The 22,739-nt window shown below is 36.5% G+C and overlaps 1 protein-coding gene across 1 annotated transcript in view; it reads left to right on the forward strand.

Annotated features, from left to right (window-relative positions):
• Window positions 1-22,739, forward strand: part of avl9 (AVL9 homolog (S. cerevisiase)) — a 118,147-nt gene that overhangs the window by 75,538 nt on the left and 19,870 nt on the right. The window contains exons 4-14 of the mRNA XM_079389376.1: window positions 1,266-1,337; window positions 2,580-2,669; window positions 3,215-3,281; window positions 3,766-3,806; window positions 3,941-3,979; window positions 4,076-4,145; window positions 5,686-6,149; window positions 9,422-9,556; window positions 12,479-12,698; window positions 13,616-13,733; window positions 14,729-14,782. Coding sequence (XP_079245502.1) covers window positions 1,266-1,337; window positions 2,580-2,669; window positions 3,215-3,281; window positions 3,766-3,806; window positions 3,941-3,979; window positions 4,076-4,145; window positions 5,686-6,149; window positions 9,422-9,556; window positions 12,479-12,698; window positions 13,616-13,733; window positions 14,729-14,782 — 1,370 coding nt within the window. The remainder of the gene's footprint in view (window positions 1-1,265; window positions 1,338-2,579; window positions 2,670-3,214; window positions 3,282-3,765; window positions 3,807-3,940; window positions 3,980-4,075; window positions 4,146-5,685; window positions 6,150-9,421; window positions 9,557-12,478; window positions 12,699-13,615; window positions 13,734-14,728; window positions 14,783-22,739) is intronic.

Genomic DNA, 22,739 nt, shown 5'->3' on the forward strand with positions numbered 1-22,739 from the left:
GCTCTCGCCCATAACAGAGCGCTGCCCAAAAGGAGGGAAATCAGAAAGACTACCTTAGAACAATCGGTGGGAAACTTCTGCGGCTGCATTTCGATATACAGCGCCATCTGGAGGAGAAAGCCGCCACACTCCGCCGAATCACCCGTGTAAGCAGAAGGCATGGCCATGGGACTGGCAGAGGCAGATTGAGGGACAGGAGCTGGCATCAACGAAGCCCGAAGGGTGGTGACCAGCTCCTCCAGGATATCGGTGGGTGAGGAAGGCTGGGGATCCATGGAAGTGTCGGTGTAGGTCCGGTCTTCTGTCACAAACAGAGGCGAAAACAACAGGTAAGTGAAACAACAGGATTATTTATTGAACAGAGGATGTTGATCGTGCGGAGAGACTGGCAGGTAAGGAATCCGGAGAGAAAAACAGTTCAAATGGGTCTTAGCTGTAAACTGATCAGAGTCCTTTCTTTGCAGGAACAACGGAGAGCGGGAATTAGGATCAAACCAGGAACGAAGATGGGGAAACGCAGGAGAATCTGGAAGGTAAGTAGCACAGGTAAGTATAGCTGGGTCTGGTTCAACTGTTCAAGGTCAAGAACGGTAGACCGGACGGTGAGTGTCTGTGGGAAGCGTGTATTTAAAGGGCAGCTGATGAGTGCTGATGAGTGACTGCAGGTGCGGGTGATCAGAAGACAGGTGATTGTGATCTGGTGATTGTTGTGGCCGGTGACTGAGGTGGCTGTGACTTCCTGACAATAAGCAACTAGTTAATAGTGAAAAATGGTCCCTATACGAAATGCTTATTAGCATGCATATTACTAGCAAATTGGCTGTTTATTAGTACTTACTGTATAAAGCACATATTAATGCCTTATTCTGTATGACCGTATTCTAGATCTCTTAACTCTGCATACCTAAACATAACTACTATAGCAACTACCGTACTTGCTGTCACTAAATAGCAATTTAGGAATTTATTGAGAGAAAACACTTAGTTAATAGTGAATATGTGTTTCCTAGTCTAAAGTTTTATGTTATTTTTTTAATTGATGTAGTGCAGAGGAGCATAAGCTAGAAGAATGCTGTCTGATGCTGTCATAATAATAGTGAAAGAGATGTTTCTTATTGAATGAAGTCAGAATTAAAGAATAATGTAAAATTTCCAACATAATCCTTTCTTCTTTATGAATGAATGAACAGGTTTTTTTTTCTGATAGATACCGTAAAATAATCATTATTTCTAATCTGATATTATTGTAATGTTTTGTATTATAGACACTGAAAGTACGAGAGGCGGATATCACAAGAGAGACGGTTCAGAAGAGTGTTTGTGTTCTCAGTCGAATGGTAAGACATGTACAGTGCCCTCCATTAATATTGGCACCCTTGGTAAATATGAGCAAACGCGGCTGTGAAAATAAATCTGCATTGTTAATCCTTTTTATCTTTCATTCAAGAAATTCATAAAATTCCAACCTATCATTGAAGTAAAACCATTGAAAGTGGGGGTAAAATCTCATTGTGAAATAAATGCTTTCTCTAGTTCATGTTGGCCACAATTATTGGCACCCAATTATTGCAACGTCCTTTTCCCAGGGTAAGAGCTCTGTTTTCTCCTATAATGCCTGAAGAGTTTGGAGAACACCTGATAAGAGATCGGAGACTATTTTCTTCATACAGAATCTCTCCAGATCCCTCAGAGTCACAGCTCCATGTTAGTACTTCTTCTCTTCAGTTCACCCCACTCATTTTCTGTAGGGTTCAGGTAAAAGGACAGGGACAGCCATGGTAAAAGATTCATTTTGTGCTCAGTGACCCATTTTTGTGTTTATTTTGATGTTTGTTTTGGATTGTTGTCCTGGTGGAAGATCCAAATATGGCCCATTATAAGATTTCTAAGAGAGACAGTCAGGTTTTGATTTTTTATCTGTTGGTATTTGATAGATTCCATGATGCTATGCATCTGAACAAGATGTTCAGGACCTCTGGCAGAAAAACAGGCCCACAACATTAAAGATCCAGCAGTATATTTAACCGTGGACATGGGGTACTTTTTTTTATCAGTTTGTACTAAAATCTGGTGGGTTTGCTGCCAAAAAGCTCTTTTTTCAGTTTCATCTGACCATAGAAGCCAGTGCCATTTGAAGTTCCAGTCGTGTCTGACAACTGAATTTGCTGGAGTTTGTTTTTGTATAAGTGAGGAGAATTTTCCTTGAAACCCTCACAAACATCATGTGGTGATGTAGGGGATGTTTTATATATACTTCAGAGATATTTTACTCATAAGAATTTCTAGGGGTGCCAATAATTGTGGCCAACTTTCATTGGAGAAAAGCATTTATTTCATCATGAGATTTTCTCCCCACTTTCAATTGTTTTACTTCAATGATAGGTTGGAATTTTGTGAATTATTTGAATGAAAGATAAAAGGATAAACAATGCACATGTATTTTCACAGCCGCCTTTGCTCATATTTACCAAGGGTGTCAATATTAGTGGAGTGCACTGTATATGGCAAAGAAACCTTTATTTACATAAAAATGGCTGCTTATTTCTGCAGATTATTAATGTAATATGTTGTTGTTTCAGCCGCTGTTTGGTCTGATACAGGCTAAACTTCAGCTCATAACTCATGCTTACTTTGAAGAAAAAGATTTCTCTCAGATCTCCATCCTGAAGGCAAGATCTTTCAAACACATTTCATTGAACTAATGCAGCTAGTAAAAATGTTTTACACCTTATGAGATGCATAATATTTTTTGTCAGATTTGTCAGATGTCAGATGTAGAACTCCAGTCATATCAGTGTTTAAAAAAATTAAATGGTCTAAAACTAAGAAACGCTTAGTAAACAGTAAATAATACATTATTAACCTAACAGACTATGAATGTGTGAAAAGGGTCTTTTATTGTCATGCCCATGGACTGACTCCTGAGCCTCCTCCCAAGTTCCCACCCGTTCCTCCCTATGTTGTCTCCGCATTCCTTGCACCTCATAGTAGCTCATTGTGACATTTATCTGCCCACTTTCAGTTCCAGACCAAAGTAATCATGGTTTTCAATATATCTTTGAACAGAGTATTTTTATAGTATCTGCAAATATATGCTTTTGTATTATGCTGCATCAACACAGATGTAGGTATAAAAAGACTGCTGTCATATCAGCCAGAAGCAGAGAATCATTCAGTGCACCTTTCATGTATTTTTGTTTTTGGTTCTCTGAAGGAGCTCTATGAGCATATGAACAGATCTTTAAGCTGTACAGCGCTGGAAGGATCACAGATTTATCTGGGTAATTAAAAAAAAAAACACTTTTCACTACTCTAATTTAGTAATTCAAGAATCTGCTTTTCACTAATATAATGCATCATTTAATTTGACCCCTAAATGACAATAATTGGATGAGAGTGTAATGTCCAAATTTACTTTCCAAATACACATTTGTGGTACTACTTTGCAGCATTATGCATAAAATCCCTGCTTTTCAGCATCCAGTAAAAACCTATAGATAAAATAAAGTCCATGAAGTCAAGTTGGTTGCAAATGATGTATTGATGTTGTCTTTAAATGCTTTTTAATAGTATTTGGATAACTACTCAAACACCAATTATGAAATTGTGCTGCCCATGTTATTTAATGCGTTTTATGACTCAACTATTGGGTGTGATAGTCAAATTATGATTTGAAATAAATCTTGGCATAGTATAGCTAACTTATATAGTATAGCTAACTTAACCCTATCAATTTCCTATTTTCTGACTTTTTTTTAACTAAAGGTCTGTCTGCCAGAGATTTGATTCTGCACTTTAAACACAAGGTAAATGACTGTACTCTTTCTTTTAAATTCTCCTTTATCCTTCTGCATAATATATATTTATTTTTATCTTTATTATGAAACTTGCAAATCTACTTTTGGTCTAAATGCTTGTTGTTTCTCTTTATGTCCTGCAGGTTCTGATTCTCTTTAAACTTATTCTGCTAGAAAAGAAGGTAATTATTACCATTTCAATACACACTTTGTAGTAAAGTGGGTTCTCATGGATGAGTCTAGACATAATTACACAAGTATTTACTATCTCCTGGTAGATCCTATTTTATGTGAATCCGGTGAAGAGGTTGGTTGAAACCCTGATGACCGTCCTTTCATTGTTTCCAGGTAAAAAGGTTGTGATCTGGTGCCAGATTTGAATTGGTGGGTGTGTTATTCTAACTAAAAAAACTGAAGCACTGACCTAGAAATTAAGGAATAACACAGTAACATGACAGTAAAAAGATACTTAAAATGTTATTAAATTATTTAATACAAATTAATTTGACTTTTAACTGTACATTACTTGATCTATTAATCATTTTTTTAATACATGTTGCCAAAGAAATTTGACAAATAGCACATGTATGGTACTGTACCAGGGTTAGACTGGCTATGAAAAGCACTGGGATTTTTTTTTAATTCGTGAGCTGGCTGTTGTGAATATTTGTAAATATTTAATTTCCCTGTAGAGTACAGGTCAAGTCTTTTTAAAGGTATTATCATTACACAGTATCAGTGTTTCATGTTATGGTGTGACAGACTCAAAGTCATGTTCATATGCATAATGATAATGCTTTTAAATAAGTATAATGATAATTTACAAAATGCATAAGTAAAATGATAATACCTGAGGCCTTTTACACAATGCTAGTTTCAGTGACTACCCAGGTAGGTTGGAATTTATATTGAGCAAACTCTAGACTCAAGAAGGTGAAATGTTCTTTACGGTAGTTTATTCACCATTGTAGCTTACACTAAAAGGTTTTATTTGGGGTAAGATTTTGATTGTTTGCTACCTTATCATAAACTTTGAATCAAACGGAGTTGACCGAGAATAGTGAGTTTAATGGGCCTGCTGAATGTGATCTAAACTGGGTATGATTTGTTTGGTTTTGCCAACCCTAAACCTACTGTGAAACTCAGAGCTTGTTCATCCTCATTAATGTATTGTCACTTTTATGCAGTTGAAAAAGTCACACATTCCAGTTTGGTAGAAACCACCGGAAACTCCAGTTCAAATGGTGGCACAGATCAACAAACAGATTTACTCAATTTTAACATAACATAGGCACCTTGTAAATGTGTCAGACTAATTACATATGTTTAACACTGATAATATTTTTCCATCGTTCAGCATAACTGTTTCATTTTGTCATGTATGATTTGTAAAGACTGAAATATCCAGATCAATAATAGTGTGAGCAAGTCTGTTTTCCCCAGTATTTATTATTCTATTGCAACAGACTAGATTATGCTGAAGAAGCTCACAGAAAATCACCCAGAATATTGCATTGTTCTGTCAGTCTTGACTTTCTGACTGGTCTATTCCCAAAAGTAACTTTTATTTTGTGAAAGATGGCAGAGCTCCAGCCCATCAAAACATTACACTTCTATATAATAATAATAATAAAAACTGCCACTAAATGGAACATTATAAACAAAATCTTGTTCCTAATTTGCCAGTTCTGCAATTTGCAAGTGGAGCAAATTTTATGGTGAAAAAATATCTGGCTATGTGAGAGTAGTTAGTTGAGAAGGATGGGGTTATTTTGTTTTTTATATGTATATATATATGTATATATATACGTGTGTGTATGTATGTATATATGTGTATATATATGTAATATTATTCTCAAGTTTTGTAAAGTATTTATGTATTTTGTAGGTATAATAGAGCATGGACTGGCAGATTCCTCTCACTATCAGCCCCGGAGGAGCTTTTCAGATGACTTCAGTTCACCAGAAGTCATATCTGCAGACAAAGAGTCACTCCCTATGTCTGCTACAGATAATACAGACATATCCAAAGAGCTTGAGGGCAGGTATGATGTCAGTGACCAGCCGGATCAGTCGAAGCCTTGTAACACCTCTCTGGACACACACTACCTTCTGCCTCATGCAGGAAGCTTGCTGGACTCAGAATGCGAATGGGAGACATTGGAGCCTCATGTGATGGATGGGATGGAAGGGAAAGTAGACATAGCTCATTCAAATATGTTTGACACAGATTCAGGGCTGCCAATAACAGTACAGCCACAGTCGGCCACAGGACAGGGAACGGTGACCTCGGGCCTGGTATCTGGGTTGCAAGAGGACCAGTATGGACTACCACTTGCTATCTTTACAAAGGTGTGCACACAAAACACAATCCACATCCACCATACCCTTTATGGGAAAACTCTACACTTGTTCAAGTTGTTATATTTATATAATTATTAAGTTACTATTATTTGAATAGATGTGTTAGAACTCTATATACTATATGTCATAGAAGTACTACAGTATGAATAATTGCTTTCAGTTATTTCTATATTTGGCTGGGCAGTCGTTTGGGTGGCCAATGTATTTGATTTTTCTCACAAATATAAAAATGCATAAAACAAGTGAACTTGACCACTGTTCTTGATGTAAGAAGAATTTATTGAAGGTAGTGTAGCACAGTTCCTCAGCAGCAGTGTTTGCATTTCTGCCTTCAAAGAACCATAACCCAAAGTTCTATCTGTGGGACACAGATTTTTACTTTTACTTCTAATTAGCATGCAAGATATCACAAGGACCTCCCTGAGTACGGACTAGAAACTAAAATACATGTTATCTTTCACAACAAAGAAGCAATATAAAATATAGCTACAGCGTTGCAAGTAATTATCAGGGTCTAGACAGTTGAGAAAAAAATTGAGCCAATTAAGAAAATGGTACTTGATATTTATTATTATTATTTTTTTATCTATATGACATCAAACTGCCAATTACAATTTGTAATTTGTCAAGGTTTCAGAAATGTAATTTTTTCAATTAGGTTATAAAATATGCTAACTGTCTATCTGAGAAATAGACAATGCTATGTAAATTTTAGAACAATGGGGAAAATGACTGTAGAAATGTGGGCCTACGAAAGTTCTATGAAAACTGGATATATCATTCAAGAGTTAAACGCTACATTAAAATATGAACTGGTAAAATTTGTACTGGTAAAACTATTTGTTTTTAAGTCCACTTAGTATACTTTATAGGGATGCTGAGGAAAAAAAAGAGATAGGAGAGGGTATTGCAAGTCCCATAAGTGTAACATTCCAACACTGCTGCCAGAAACACCTTTTGGTCAATGACTTTTTTGCTTGTATCAGCACCCCCTTCTGGCTTGGAATTGCAGCATTTACACAATTACTGTAGGAGGAGCACATACTTAGAAAACATGGTAGCACTTTATTTCGATAGTCCACTTTAGACATTCTACTAACAGTAAGTAACTTTGCAACTACATGTCAACTAGCAGTCATTAGATTATTAGTAGACTGTCTGCTTAATAACTTCTAACACTTTATTTTGATGGGTTCACAACATACAACATACTGAGTATAAGAAACTTTGCAAGTATATTTCAACTTATTCTACTAACCCTAAACCTACCCTAACAGTCTACTCTGAGAGTTAGTAGATATATAGTTGCAAATTATTGAGAATTAGTTGACATGTTGTTCAGTTACTTATAGTTGGTAGAATGTCTAAAGTGGACTATCAAAATAAAGTGTAACCGAAAACATGACTAAATAATACAATTTTATTATGGTTCCTACAGAAATCCAACTCGTAGTACTAATGAATAGCCATGGCATAAGGCATGTGTACACAAAATTCAAAATTTAATTAACTTCAAATGCATGTAGGTCTTCTAGATTATTTAGTCTCTGATCAAAGCAACAGAAAAGTTAAACATGCAATTTAATCTCACTGCAAATTAGGTAACTGCAGACATGACCCTGACAAAAATAAGGATTTGCTGGTATTCTAGTTAGCATTTATTCAGCCTGCTTCTTTATTGATTGGACTGTCCAAAATGATGTGATAATACTATTGAATACAAATAGTTTTGCAAAGGGGCAGAATTCTTTCCAGTAAAATTCCAGAAACTTTCCAGAAATTTTGGAAACATTCTAGAATTTTTTGGAAAGTTTTATTACATTTTGGAAATGTTTAAGTTTGCAATCCTAAATACAAATGCATTTAAACAATTGATGCAATGTAATAAGAACAAGAATCACAGTTTATTAGTTACACAGTAAATTAGTCAATCATAAAAATTAAATTCAATAAACTGACTACACAAGAAAAACCCGGCATGACATCAAAATGTACGGAGACACATAGAAAGTTAACTGAAAAGATGTCAACAAAAATGAGAATGCTGAAAGATGGGTTTTACTCAAGAATGCACAGTCATGGCCAAAAATATCGGCACCCTTGCAATTCTGTCAGAAAATGCAACTCTTCTCTCAGAAAATTGTTGCAGTTGCAAATGTTTTGGTACTCACATGTTTGTTTGTTTTTGTTTGCATTGGAACAACACAAAAAAAAACAGAGAAGAAAAGTCAAATCTGATACAATTCCACACAGAACCCAAAAAATGCACTGGACAAAATTATTGGCACCCTTAACTTAATATTTGGTAGCACCACCTTTGGAAAAAATAACTGAAACCACTCTTCTTTTGCAAACTGCTCCAGGTCATTCAGATTTGAAGGAAACTTGGCAAACTCCAGTCTTGCTTTTTTATGCCTTTGTGTCAGCAGTGGTGTCCACCTGGGTCTCTTACCATAGCGTCCCTTTTCATTCAGATGGTGACGGATAGTGCGAGCTAACACTATTGTACCCTGTGTCTGCAGATCAGCTTAAATTTGTTTGGAAGTTAATCGGGCTTCTTTATCAACCATTCGAACAATCCTTCGTTGTAATTTTTCATTAATTTTGCTCTTCCGTCCACATCCAGGGAGGTTAGCTACAGTGCCATGGGCTGTAAACCTCTTGATGATATTGCGCACAGTGGACACAGGAACATTAAGATCTCTTGAGATGGACTTGAAGCCTCGAGATTGTCCATGTTTTCCACATTTTTTTCTCTCAAATCCACATACAACACACAACACAAAGGTCGAGTCAACTTTTCTCCATTTTAACTGGTTGCAAGTGTGATTATTATATTGCCCACACCTGTTACTTGCCACAGGTGTCTAAATACAAATTGCAGGAGCATCACATGCTTGAAAAGCAATCATTTCTTACAATTTTGACAAGGTGCCAATCAGTTTTTCCAGTCCATTTTTGAGTTCTGTGTGAAATTTTATCTAGTTTGACTTTTCTTCTCTGTTTTTTGTTGCTGCAGTGCAAACAAAAACAATAAGCACGTGAATACCAAAATATTTGCAATTGGAACAATTTTCTGAGAGAAGTGTTGCATTTTCTGACAGAATTGCAAGGGTGCTGATATTTTTGGCCATGACTGTAGTTTGAGCTTCTACCAGCCAGGACTAACTGTTAACCAACCAAAACTTGACCACTGGATTAATCATGCCAGTTTGATTTGTTTGACCTGTAGACTTCATTGCCCTTTGTCCTGTTTCCAGGGTTACCTGTGCATGCCATACATGGCACTCCAACAGCACCACCTGCTGTCAGACATAAGTGTTCGAGGTTTTGTTGCGGGAGCGACCAACATCCTCTTCCATCAGCAGCGCCACCTGAGTGATGCCATTGTGGATGTGAGTACATGTGCTTTTTTTGTCTTTGCTCCATAATCACTCTAATATTATAGAGGCTGACATATGGGATATTACTGGATGAATCTCACAAAGCCTATCAGGAATGTGTGCAGCTCATATTTCACCAGGTTTTTTTTTTTTGGTTTTTTTTTTGCATTGTGACATTATTTTCATGACAATAATTAAGCATGATTGTCATAAAAAAAGTTGTCATCTAAATTCTCATTACTGAAATGTCTGTAGTTTTAGTTTTGTTTGTAATTTTCTTTATTCTCCAAAATTATTTTCATTATTTTAATACAGTCATGAAAATTATCCTGTATGGAAACAGATCTTTATCCCCAAATGTAAAATGTAAAATCATTTAAAATGATATACAATGCACAGCATAAATGAGAAAACCCCCTCTCATTATATATAAAATATGTATTTTCTTAATGATCACTCTTATAATTCATTGAAATTCATACACTGCTCTGACCCTTCTTGGTGTTCATGACATATTGTCACATCTGTCCCGTTTAACTCCTGGAGGACGACCTCCTTAAATGCCCTTGCTCAGCTCGACTACAGAATCCCTCACAGGTGCTCAAGAGTGTTAAGACTGAGTGAAATACATGTCCACTAGGACTGAATATCTCGAGAATGAATATCTTCATTGTCATGTTGAAAAAATGCCCAACAATGCAGGGAATGAGGAGAGGGTAGCATCTTCTGTTTCAGGTTTTTGTATTACATCACACAGTGGTGTGTGAATTGATGACAGTGTTGATAAAGCACAACTTCCTCACAGGTTCAGCACTCATTCATCCCTATATAAGAGCTTTACTACCACTGAACATCACTGTGGGAACCAGGCACTTCTCACTATACTTCTCTTCTAGCAACACCATAACATTTTGGATGCTGTTAGATCCAAAATGATCGACTTGGTCTCATGGGACCAAGTATGGATTCCTAGAAGTCTATAATTTGTAAATATGGGCCTTGGGAAAAGCTAAATGTGTTTATTGTGTTTTGGTACAGTAGGTAGTTCTGGTGTGGATAAAAGAACCATGCATGTCACTTTTGCTGGCTGCATCTTATTCTGTGAGATAAACTGTCACTTATTTTCATAGCTTTTGCTGGCTCTGAGACTTTTTTTTGGTGTTTCTCCTGCTATTTTTCTAGAAAAAGTCACTCATCACTAAATGAAAGCTTAAGTGAAGGCCTGATTATTTCAGGGGCCTTTTTACAAGTCCATTGTTTTTTAATTTCTGTGTTACTTTTGCTGCATTTTCATACTGAAAACAATGATTTGGTATTTCTCTTGTACCATTGACCTTTTTTATGCTGAGAAATTTACATTTACATGTAGTCATTTGGCAGACGCTTTTATCCAAAGCGACTTACAATTGGGGAATACAAAAAGCGATTAATCTTGAAGAGGCAATCAGACAGAGGAAGTGCTCGTAACACCAAGTCTCAGTCATTATTCAAATAAGTACAAGCTAGTAAGCGGAGAGAAAGATAGAGGGAAAGAGTTTTTTTTTTTTTTTTGAGTTTAGGATGAAGTCAAGTACTGCTGAATGAGATGAGTTTTCAGTTGTTGCTTGAAGATTGCCAGGGATCCGGCGTTCCGGATAGGGGTGGGAAGATTATTCCACCAGCCAGGAATGGTGAACGAGAATGTTCTGGAGAGTGATTTTAAGCCTCTCTGTGATGGTAACACAAGGCGTCGCTCACTAGCAGATCTCAGACTTCTGGAGGGGATGTAGGTTCGTAATAGTGAGCGGAAGTAGGAGGGTGCTGAGCCTGTGGTAGTTCTGTATGCAAGCATCAGTGTCTTGAACTGGATGTGAGCTGCCACTGGTAGCCAGTGCAAGGAGATGAAGAGAGGTGTAACATCCGTTCTTTTGGGCTCGTTGAAGATCAGTCGTGCCGCTGCATTCTGAATCATTTGTAGAGGTTTGATTGTGTTTGATGGCAGACCAGCCAGAAGAGCATTGCAGTAGTCCAGTCTAGAAACAACAAGGGCCTGGACAAGAAGTTGCGCAGCATGCTCTGTCAATAAATCTCCTGACAGTTCTCTCTCAAGTGGTTTCATTGTTGTCAGCGTTAGTCTGAGTATGATTCAATGGGCTATATAACACTTTTAATGGTCAAGAAATTACTTATCTTTAACAGTTTTGGTTCAACATACTTACTTGTTAATCAAAATTTGCCTTAACCTTACACCAGAAATTTTTATTTAGTTTTATTTAGTAACTTTCAGGAGGGTGTACTCATTTTTGCAACACAACATTTTATCAGTTTGATAAGAAAATTGTATTTTCCTGGATAATTTTAACATTCTTCTTTGGTAACTGATCAAGCAGACTTGCTGGAATATTATATCTCTAAGGAAACCCTAACATGTCTTCTAAGTAAAGAGTGATTGCCTAATTTGTTAAGTTTCAGTGGGGGTGCACTCATTTATGCTGTGCACTGTTGGCCAAAGTGGACCATTTTTAATTAGTGGGTATGGATATTTTAGCTATAGCCAGTTATAGCAAGTGCATAAAATCATCTCTGACGGCAAATATTTTCAGAAGAAAGGAGAGTATGACTTAATATTATGGTCATCTTTTAGTCTTCTAAAGCTATATGGTAGTCCTTTGTGAGAAACGGGGAGAAATTGAAGCTGGAGAAATAATGTGAACTTGGATCATGCGGTCTAGATGTCCAGTCATTGATGTCCTTGAATCATTGTCAGAGTTGTATGACAGACAGTTGCTGTTTGTGGCTGTTTTCTTTATGGTTTTGAGGTGAAATATGAAACTGACCTGTTTTGTAGGGAGACATGATGTGTTTTTAACCCATGAGGCTGTTAAACTAAATATCTTCTTCTCAGATGTTCTACAGCTGTTGAGCTTTAACTGTTTTAAATTTGCCTGTGTGCAGGTGGATGAAGCTCGTATTCAGATCCATGACCCAGAGTTGCGCAAAATGCTGTATTTAAGCACAGCTGATCTACGATTTGCTGATTATCTGGTAAAACATGTCACTGAAAACAAAGAAGATGTGTTTCTGGATGGGACGGGCTGGGAGGGTGGAGATGAGTGGATACGGGCACAGTTTGGCTTATATGTCCACTCACTGTTATCTTCTGCTCTACAACAAGGTGCATTACAACACACACATACAGTACACATATTTGACTAATATTAATTTGCATAAAATGTATTAGAATACCTGTTTCTATTGTAAATGAACATGAATTAACAATGAACAATAATAATTAAAGTGATGGGTTAAGAAGGGTGCATACATTGAAGTGTTTATTTTTTATTTATTTATATTTTATTGTATTGAAATGGAGAAATCTTCCACTTTTGTCGTAATACAGTGACAGACAGTCACAGACATACACAATTGCACTTACACCTAGTCTCCAATTTACCTAACCTGCGTGTCTTTACATTATGGGGTAAACCCAGAGAAAACCCACACCAACACAGGAGATGCAAACTGCTTAAAGTAATGGCCTCCTGGCTCAGCCAGCACTCAAATCGTGGACCTTCTTTCTATGAGCCGAGAGTATTACCCACTGAGTCACATTTCTTTAAATTATCTATATAACAGATATAGTTGCCTTAGAATATCACTATTTTACCACAGTCAGAAATTTAGTGCTTGTTTTTTTTTTTCTATAATAAGGTCAAGTTACCAACTGAACACACCTCACTCCTGGTTCATAAAAGTCAAATCACTTTACTTTTTATAGATCTGCTATAGAGATTAATCAATTATGCAAACTTCAAAAGTAAGGTAAATCCAAATTCCTGCTTTAAAGCAGCTGTAGCAAGACAATAGTGTCATTATTCAGCACCAGTCAGTTTAGTGTTGGTTCAGTTGTGTTTAATAAATGTGTAAAATTAATTCATCATGAGACAAGTTCAATCCAGCAATAAGCAGCTCTACATAAGACAGTAGTGTCATTATTCAGCTAAATTCTGTTCAGTTCAATATACTGTGTGTCATGTTGTGTCATTGCATAAAGTTTTATTTTGTATTTCTGCATGTATTTATTTATTTCAGATCATGAGCATCTGCTGGCAGATTATGGAACTGCATTCACATCCGCCTGGAAAATCTCACACAACTACAGAGTGTGGATCAGCAACAAGCATCCAGCCATGGCCAATATCACACCAGGGTATGACAACTGAGACAAACACAGTTGAGACTAATCAGTTTGAATTACTAGCATTCTGCTTATTGTATACTGCTTCCTGCTTGTTTTTTTTTTAGTATACCAAAATTGTCAACCATATTTAAAAAGAAACAAGCTCATTTCGAAAAATATGTGAGTTTGTGGATGCTTATACCACGTTGTGATTTAACATTTGTTAAGTTTGTAACAGTAGGTTGGGTGGGTTGTAACCTTAGAAAACATGGGGATCCATTTAAATTTACATGCATTTATTTAATTTTTTAATTTTTAAAAATAAATTACCTTGTTATTGTTAATGTTATTATTACACCAATCCCCTTCACAAAACAGGTCATTTTCTCCCACTAAAAATATTTTTTGTCCAGTAAATCTTTCATAATTTTACACACAGTTTTAAAACTTGTTTGTTTGTTTGTTTGTTTGTATGTAGCTAATTTATGTATTTAAATTTGTCAGATTGTGTTACAACTGTCTTTGGTCTCCACTATTCAACACAGATGATCTACATCACTAAATGAGCATCTCATAACACTAGGTCACAAGTCATGAAGAACATTTATAGAAATGTAATGCGAATTACCTTCAGACGACCTTGTGTGGGCAGTAATGTACTATAAACTCATCAATAAATGTAAAATGTGTTCAGTGACTACATGTTCATTTGAAAAAACGTTTACCTACACCCTCCTTCACCAACTACCATAATTTCTGGTAACACATTTTTAAGTCTTGTCATCTTTTATGCATCATTAGCTTGTGTTGCTCAGTTGGCTGTTACTTTGCAAGTCATGTTGAGGTTTTTTAACTGACCCCAGTTACATTTTTTACACTTTTGAAGGCAGGTGAAGCATATTTCTTTAAAAGAAATGTAAGAATAATTTTCAACAAATGTTAAAGTACTTTTTTTTAACAAATGACCATCACACAGGAAATTAGAATTTTGGACTTATATCATTGACGTTTTTTGTGTTTCCTAGCCATCCATTCCAGGGTCAGTATAGTGTGGCCGATGTGAAGATCCGCTTGTCACAGTAAGTGTTACACACACATTATGCTTTTGTTTACATAATCTATGATTGGGTCATTTTAATATCCATATGCTATGTCTATAGCACTTTAGTTTAATTAGTAATACATGTTCAAGACAAAATGACACCGCATCTTATGCAAGAATGATGTTATGCAGATGTCAAGTACAAGTCAAGGCACTTTTATTTATATAGTACTTTATTGCATTAGAGATTGTTTCAAAGCAACTTCACAGTATTAAACAGGAAAGTAACAGAATTAGTGATGCCACCTTCAAATATGAGACAAATCCAAATTGTAAAGCACTTCTAAAAAGACAATAATGTAATTATTCAGCTCAAATCAGTTCAATAACTGTGTAAAGTTTTATTTAATAATAGTTTATTATGCACTGTATGTAAGTGTTAATGCCATTCTTCTTGCAAAGTAACAAGTACATTCAGTGTTATAGGAAGTCCTCCTGGCCCTAAATAATGTAGCTTAACTATACTGCCCGCAGTTGATTTTGATATTCTAGGTATTATCAACTGGCCTGAGTTCTGAGACCACAGTGGACGTGAAGGATTATAATGCGATAGGAGCTTGCTCAAGTACTGAGGCACTAAACCATTCAGGGCTTTAAATTTAATTCAGTAAGATCTTAACATTTATACAAGGTTTAATAGGCAGCTAATGCAGTGTTGACAGAACCAGGCTAATATGGTCATACTTCCTGGTTCTCGTAAAAACTCTACCTGCAGTATTTTTTTGCAACAGAAGTTTGTGTAATAAATATGTAGCATCCACCCTAGTAGTATGAAGATAGTAGTCGTACAATTTTTATACCAATTTGAAATATAAAGCTGAGTATCATCAGCATAACAGTGAAAACTAACTAACATGTTTCTTAAAGATATCTCCAAACGATGGTTCACTAGTGAATGTGCAGAATTGATAAAAGCTATTCACCCCAATTGAATAGTTTTGTATAAAAGTGGACCTAATTTAGTTTTTTGCCACTGATGAGCAGACGAAGACTATTTATCTCTACAAAGTATCTAAATTATTTACAAATAAATCCAAAATAATAGATTTAAAGGAACACTCCACTTTTTTGAAAATAGGCTAATTTTCCAACTCCCCAAGAGTTAAACAGTTGAGTTTTACCGTTTTCGAATCCATGCAGCCGATCTCCGGGTCTGGCAGTAGCACTTTTAGCATAGCTTAGCATTGATCATTGAATCTGATTAGACCGTTAGCATGAATGAAATAAATGAAAAGTTGCGATTTTCTAGGCCGATATGGCTAGGAACTATACTCTCATTCTGGCATAATTATGAAGGAACTTTGCTGCCACACCATGGGTTCAGCAGGCGCAATGATATAAAGCAGCGCCTGAAAGTAGTCCCCAGCTAGGTAACTAGTTATGATATAGCTGGGGACTACTTTCAGGTGCTGCGTAATATCATTGCGCCTGCTGCACCCATGGATGGCAACAAAGTTCCTTAATTAACTTTGCAGATATTGTTTATGCTCAAATAGCAACATTACACACTAACTAAAGTTAAAAAAGTGAAATCACAATCAACCACCCCTTTAATAAGCATTGATTTCCCAGATATGAGACATCTAAATCATAAATAGAAGTCACATTTTAAATAGGGATTATTTGTTTAAAATTAAAGCAAAGCCTGTAAATCATGATGCTGGGATATCTGCAGCACGCTCTTGAAAGCTTGTGAGAAGAAAAATTTAAATAAATGCAGTAAAATACACTGAAATCCTGACAAAGACTGCAAGATTCTTTTGACTTATTTGTGACCAGATCTCAAAATGTGTCAGATTTAAGTGCTTTAGTACTTTCTTGGGGCAAGATCAAATTAAATGCATGTTGCGTGTCCACAGTATTTTCTATGTAAGCATGCTAATTTTACTTGAAGTGTTCCAGATTGCTCCAGTACAGGGATGTTATATAAACAGTATCGGAAATTCTTTTTCTGATTAGATTTGTGACAATGACCATGACCATGTTAACTCTTTGTACAAAGGCCCAGCTTTTGAAAACAACACATCCAAAAGCCAATACAGTGGCACATTTTAAGAGTTATTCCACAAAATCGGTGCCTTTTGCGTCCCTAAGAAATAATCAAACATAGAATTAATATAACAACAAATAAATTAGTGATTTAAAAACATAACAATGCTATGTATTCTTTCATCAATATTACATCTAATTAAAGTCAATTATATATATATATATATATATATATATAATTGTTTTTTTTTTTTTTTTTTTTTTTTATAGCATTTATGCTGATAAAAGTAAGGTTTGTGGCCTGTCCCTCACTATGATTTTTCTTTTTCAAGCAAAGTTTTTTTGCACAATTATGCATTTTAGCAATACAAAAAAATAAAAACAACAACAAATTTTTTTTTATTGGTGTCCCTTGATTTCATGTCAGCCCTGTTACCCTTGTAAAACCCTTGTAAAATAATGGTACATTAAAATGACATCACTTCTAGGAGGTTACATCATCTCTCAAGCAGGATTCTAACACTTAAAACACAAGCATGTTTCTCTCACTCCTCTATAATGTTCTGTTTCTGTTCTGATTACTTATGTGGTTTGACTGAGGGGGGACATCATGCAGTATCAATACTGTTACCATTTTATAAATGTAAATTTTAAACAATTATTTATTGCTTTTAATATAACCAATATCTACAAATAACATCCTTTCAAAGTTTACAACACGCTTTTGTGAACTTGACTATTAGCTAGCAATTAGCAAATTAGTTTGAAATCATCAAAGATTGAAGACTGTCTGTGTAAAATGCAAACATGTAACGGTCACCCTGAGTGTATTATTAAGCTAATGCCTATATCAATCAGTGGCATACAGTGTGGAAAAAATATTTGATCCCCTGCTGATTTTGTACATTTGCCCACTGACAAAGAAATGATCAGTCTATAATTTTAATGGTAGGATTATTTGAACAGTGAGAGACAGAATAGCAACAAAAAAAATCCAGAAAAACACATTTAAAAAAAGTTACAAATTTATTTGCATTTTAATGAGAGAAATAAATATTTGATCCCCTATCAATCAGCAAGATTTCTGGCTCCCAGGTGTCTTTTATACAGGTATGAGCTGAGATTAGGAGCACTGTCTTAAAGGAAGTGCTCCTAATCTCAGTTTGTTACCTGTATAAAAGACACCTGTCTACAGAAGCAATCAGTCAATCAGATTCCAAACTTTCCACCATGGCCAAGACCAAAGAGCTGTCTAAGGATGTCAGGGACAAGATTGTAGACCTACACAAGGCTGGAATAGGCTACAAGACCATCGCCAAGCAGCTTGGTGAGAAAGTGTCAACAGTTGGTGCGATTATTCGGAAATAGAAGAAACACAAAATAACTGTCAATCTCCCTCGGTCTGGTGCTCCATGCAAGATCTTACGGGGAAGTCGTGGCCTAATGGTTAGAGAATTGGACTCGTAATCGAAAGGTTGCGGGTTCGAGTCCCCGGCCGGCAGGGATTGTAGGTGGGGGGAGTGAATGTCCAGCGCTCTCTCCACCCTCAATACCACGACTGAGGTGCCCTTGAGCAAGGCACCGAACCCCCAACTGCTCCCCGGGCGCCGCAGCATGGCTGCCCACTGCTCCGGGTGTGTGTTCACGGTGTGTGTGTGTGCATTTGTTCACTACTCACTGCTGTGTGTGTGTGCACTTGGATGGGTTAAACGCAGAGCACCAATTTCGAGTATGGGTCACCATACTTGACAATACGTCACAACTTTTTTTACCTTGTGGAGTTTCAATGATCATGAGAACGGAGAGGAATCAACCCAGAACTACACGGGAGGATCTTGATCTCAAGGCAGCTGGGACCATAGTCACCAAGAAAACAATTGGTAACACACTACGCCGTGAAGGATTGAAATCCTGCAGTGGCCACAAGGTCCCCCTGCTCAAGAAAGCACATGTACAGGCCCGTCTGAAGTTTGCCAATGATTCAGAGGATAACTGGGTGAAAGTGTTGTGGTCTGATGAAACCAAAATCGAGCTCTTTGCCATCAACTCATCTCGCCGTGTTTGGAGGAGGAATGCTGCCTATCGAGCTCTTTGGCATCAACTCATCTCGCCGTGTTTGGAGGAGGAATGCTGCCTATGACCCCAAGAACACTATCCCCACCGTTAAACATGGAGGTGGAAATATTATGCTTTGAGGGTGTTTTTCTGCTAAGGGGACAGGACAACTGCACCGCATCAAAGGAACAATGGACAGGGCCATGTACCGTCAGGACCAGGGCATTGAAAATGGGTCATGGATGGGTATTCCAGCATGACAATGACCCAAAACAAACAGCCAAGGCAACAAAGGAGTGGCTCAAAAAGAAGAACATTAAGGTCCAGGAGTGGGCTAGCCAGTCTCCAGACCTTAATCCCATAGAAAATCTGTGGAGGGAGCTGAAGGTTCGAGTTGCCATACGTCAACCTTGAAACCTTAATGACTTGGAGAGGATCTGTAAAGAGGAGTGGGACAAAATCCCTCCTGAGATGCGTGCAATCCTGGTGGCCAACTACAATAAATGTCTGACCTCTGTGATTGCCAACAAGGGTTTTGCCACCAAGTACTAAGTCATGTTTTGCGAAGGGGTCAAATACATATTTCACTCATTAACCTCTTAAGACCCGAGGAAAAGTTTTAGGAAAAAAATCATTTTTTTCATGTCTTTAAATTGTTTAGCGCATTTAGAATAATGTAAAAAGTCACCTTTATTTATATAGCGCTTTTAACAATACAGATTGTTAATTAAATAAATATATAAACTCGGTTGAGGACATTGGGACTCAATTTCTTTGAAAAACTAAATAGACATGAATGAACATGCATGGGCAAAAATAATTGATTTTTTTAAATCACCAATACATTTTTAGTTTAAGATTTTTTAATTTGGTTACACTTTATTTCGATAGTCCACTTTAGACATTCTACTGACTATAAGTAACTTTGTAACTATATGTCAACTACATGTCAACTAATTCTCATTAATTTGCAACTACATGTCTACTAACTCTCAGAGTAGACTGTTAGGGTAGGTTTAGGGTTAGTAGAGTAAGTTGACATATGCTTGCAAAGTTTCTTATACTCAGTATGTTGTATATAGTGGATCCATCAAAATAAAGTGTTAGAAGATATTAAGCAGACAGTCTACTAATGGGGAAGTCGTGGCCTAATGGTTAGAGAGCTGGACTTGTAATCCAAAGGTTGCAGGTTCGAGTCTCCGGCCGGCAGGAATTGTAGGTGGGGGGAGTGAATGTCCAGCACTCGCTCCACCCTCAATACCACGACTGAGGTGCCCTTGAGCAAGGCACCGAACCCCCAACTGCTCCCCGGGCGCTGCAGCATAAAATGGCTGCCCACTGCTCCGGGTGTATGTTCACGGTGTGTGTGTGTTCACTGCTGTGTGTGTGCACGTTGGATGGGTTAAATGCAGAGCACGAATTCCGAGTATGGGTCACCATACTTGGCTGAATGTCACTTCACTTCACTTCACTAATACTCTAATGACTGCTAGTTGACATGTAGTTGCAAAGTTACTTACTGTTAGTAGAATGTCTAAAGTGGACTATTGAAATAAAGTGTTACCTTTAATTTTTTTATTATTTCTTTTTTTACCAAACTTTGTATAAAGATGATTCTCAACTATGTTATAACAGAATGATTTGATATACCTTTTTTCTTTATGCAAACTGTGTGTAAAATGGCCATAAACGGGTTTTCTCATTATATACAATGTATCTATAAACTAAATTTAATTTGCATATTAATGTGTTTTGGGGCAACATTTAATAAAAAAATAAGTAATAATTTACCAGATTTTCATAATAATATATAATATTTAATAGAATATTGAAATATAATTTCTTTCCCTAATTCATTCCAAAATGCGTAATAAACATGCTTTTAGTCCCGGTGTCCTCATATGAGGACATGTATGAAATCAACGTTCTGTTTCAAAACAGAAGGTCATATTTTGATTTGAAACCCCATAACAGTTTCCTGAGATGTTGATTTATGATACACAATTTAAAAATTAGACAGATTTAAGTGATAATTACAAAATATTATCATATTTCCATAAGAGTGTCACTAAATTAATTTCAGACATTTTTGAAGACCAAGGAGAGGGAGTGGTCATGGTGAAACATCCAATCATTTGGTATCTCTGAAAAACCCTGAATGTGCTTTGTACAGGACATCCAGACTTAAAACTGTGGCATGTATAGTCTCAGAGAAATTCACTAAAATATAATGTCCTCATCTGAGGCCGCAGGGTCTTAAGAGGTTAAAGTGCAAATCAATTTATAACTTTTTTGAAATACGTTTTTCTGGATTTTATTTATTTATTTTATTCCTTCTTTCACTATTCAAATAAACCTACCATTAAAATTATAATTATAGACTGATCATTTCTTTGTCAGTGGGCAAACATACAAAATCGGCAGGGGATCAAATAATTTTTTTTTCTCCACTGTATGAGCATCAGTTACATTTTTAGTTAGTGTTGTTGGTATTTAGGGGCCAAGACCCAAAGGGGATGTAGCCCCTATTGTATCTGTATGATGTTCTTTATTCTTATAGTCTATACATGAATAGTGATCTGACCAACTTTGGGATCTTTAGGACCAACTCTCTAGTGCCACTACCAGTTAAAAAATTCAACATTGAAATGGTAATAACTCTTGAACCACTTATTCTAGAAAAATGAAACTTAGTACACATGATTCGTCTCTTGATGCTGAACACATTCAATAGATTACATTAAGACTCCACCCATTACAGTAGAGGCCATTTTGAAAAGTAAAATATTCTGTTTTTCGCTCTTCCTTCAAAATTTGTCCAATTCTTCCCAAAACTGGCAGAGATGATCTTTGGACTGAGCCGCATAGAAATGACTGAACAGAATTTCATGACCTACTGGTAAAAAAAAAAAAAAAAGTTATGATGTTGTGAACTTAACGAGATAGACCCGAAATTGGTTCATAGGCAGTTTCTCGGCCAAACTTTGATCAATAGAAACGAAACTTGGTACATTTCATCAACAGCATGATTTGAGGGTGCATGCCAAAATTGTTATCAGCGCTACCTATGGATCATGATATATGAGAAATGGCTATTTTTGCTTATAAGTTTTGAACAGTTAGTCATAAAAGCAAGAGGATTAATCAATGATCTAGGTGTCCGTGGATTGCTTGAGTCACGTCGAATCTGTGGATGTCAATTTTACCAGGATCGGCTGAACCATTTGTCCACCATTTGGAAATTTGTCATAAATTGCAATATCTCTTGAACCATTTGATATATTTGCAAAAAAAAAAATCTAGGGATGGCATGTCCATTCCAAGCATATTTTAAAGATGTTAATTAAACTTGTTTTATTTTTACAAGTGGAAATGGCACCCATTTTGTGGAATGACCCTTAAAGCTAGAGCAGTGTAGTGCAATTGCATGTATATGTTGAGACCAGTCAAACAGCAGTTGTATACTTCTAGCAAAGAAGCTATTTTTCATTCTTGTAGTACATGAATAAATTGTCCTGTATAGCTAATTCAAAGAGGTAATGTGCAGGGTATATAGGGTCTCTATTCATTTTGGAGGCTCTGTCCTGACATCTGAACATGTAAATGTCAACTGCTGGAAACTGTGTACAGATGATGTTTTGGGCCATTTTGACAACACATTGTGGAGCCCTCTGTTCTCATGCAGCTGGCATACCAGTATGTAATGCAGTATGGCAGTACACTTTCTAATGCCCATTGATAAAATTTCATGATAAAAGTTCTGGGGTAATCTTGCTTTCTTCAGTCTAGTTGTTATGCTTTTATCAATGAGGTGTGTGTAGCCCCAGAAAAGTGTTCTGTAATGTTCAACGCCAAGAACTTAAAACTGGGTACTTTCTCCACAGCCTCGC

This window comes from Barbus barbus (genome assembly GCF_936440315.1).
Source record: "Barbus barbus genome assembly, chromosome: 32".
In the NCBI taxonomy this organism is placed as follows: Eukaryota; Metazoa; Chordata; class Actinopteri; order Cypriniformes; family Cyprinidae; genus Barbus; species Barbus barbus.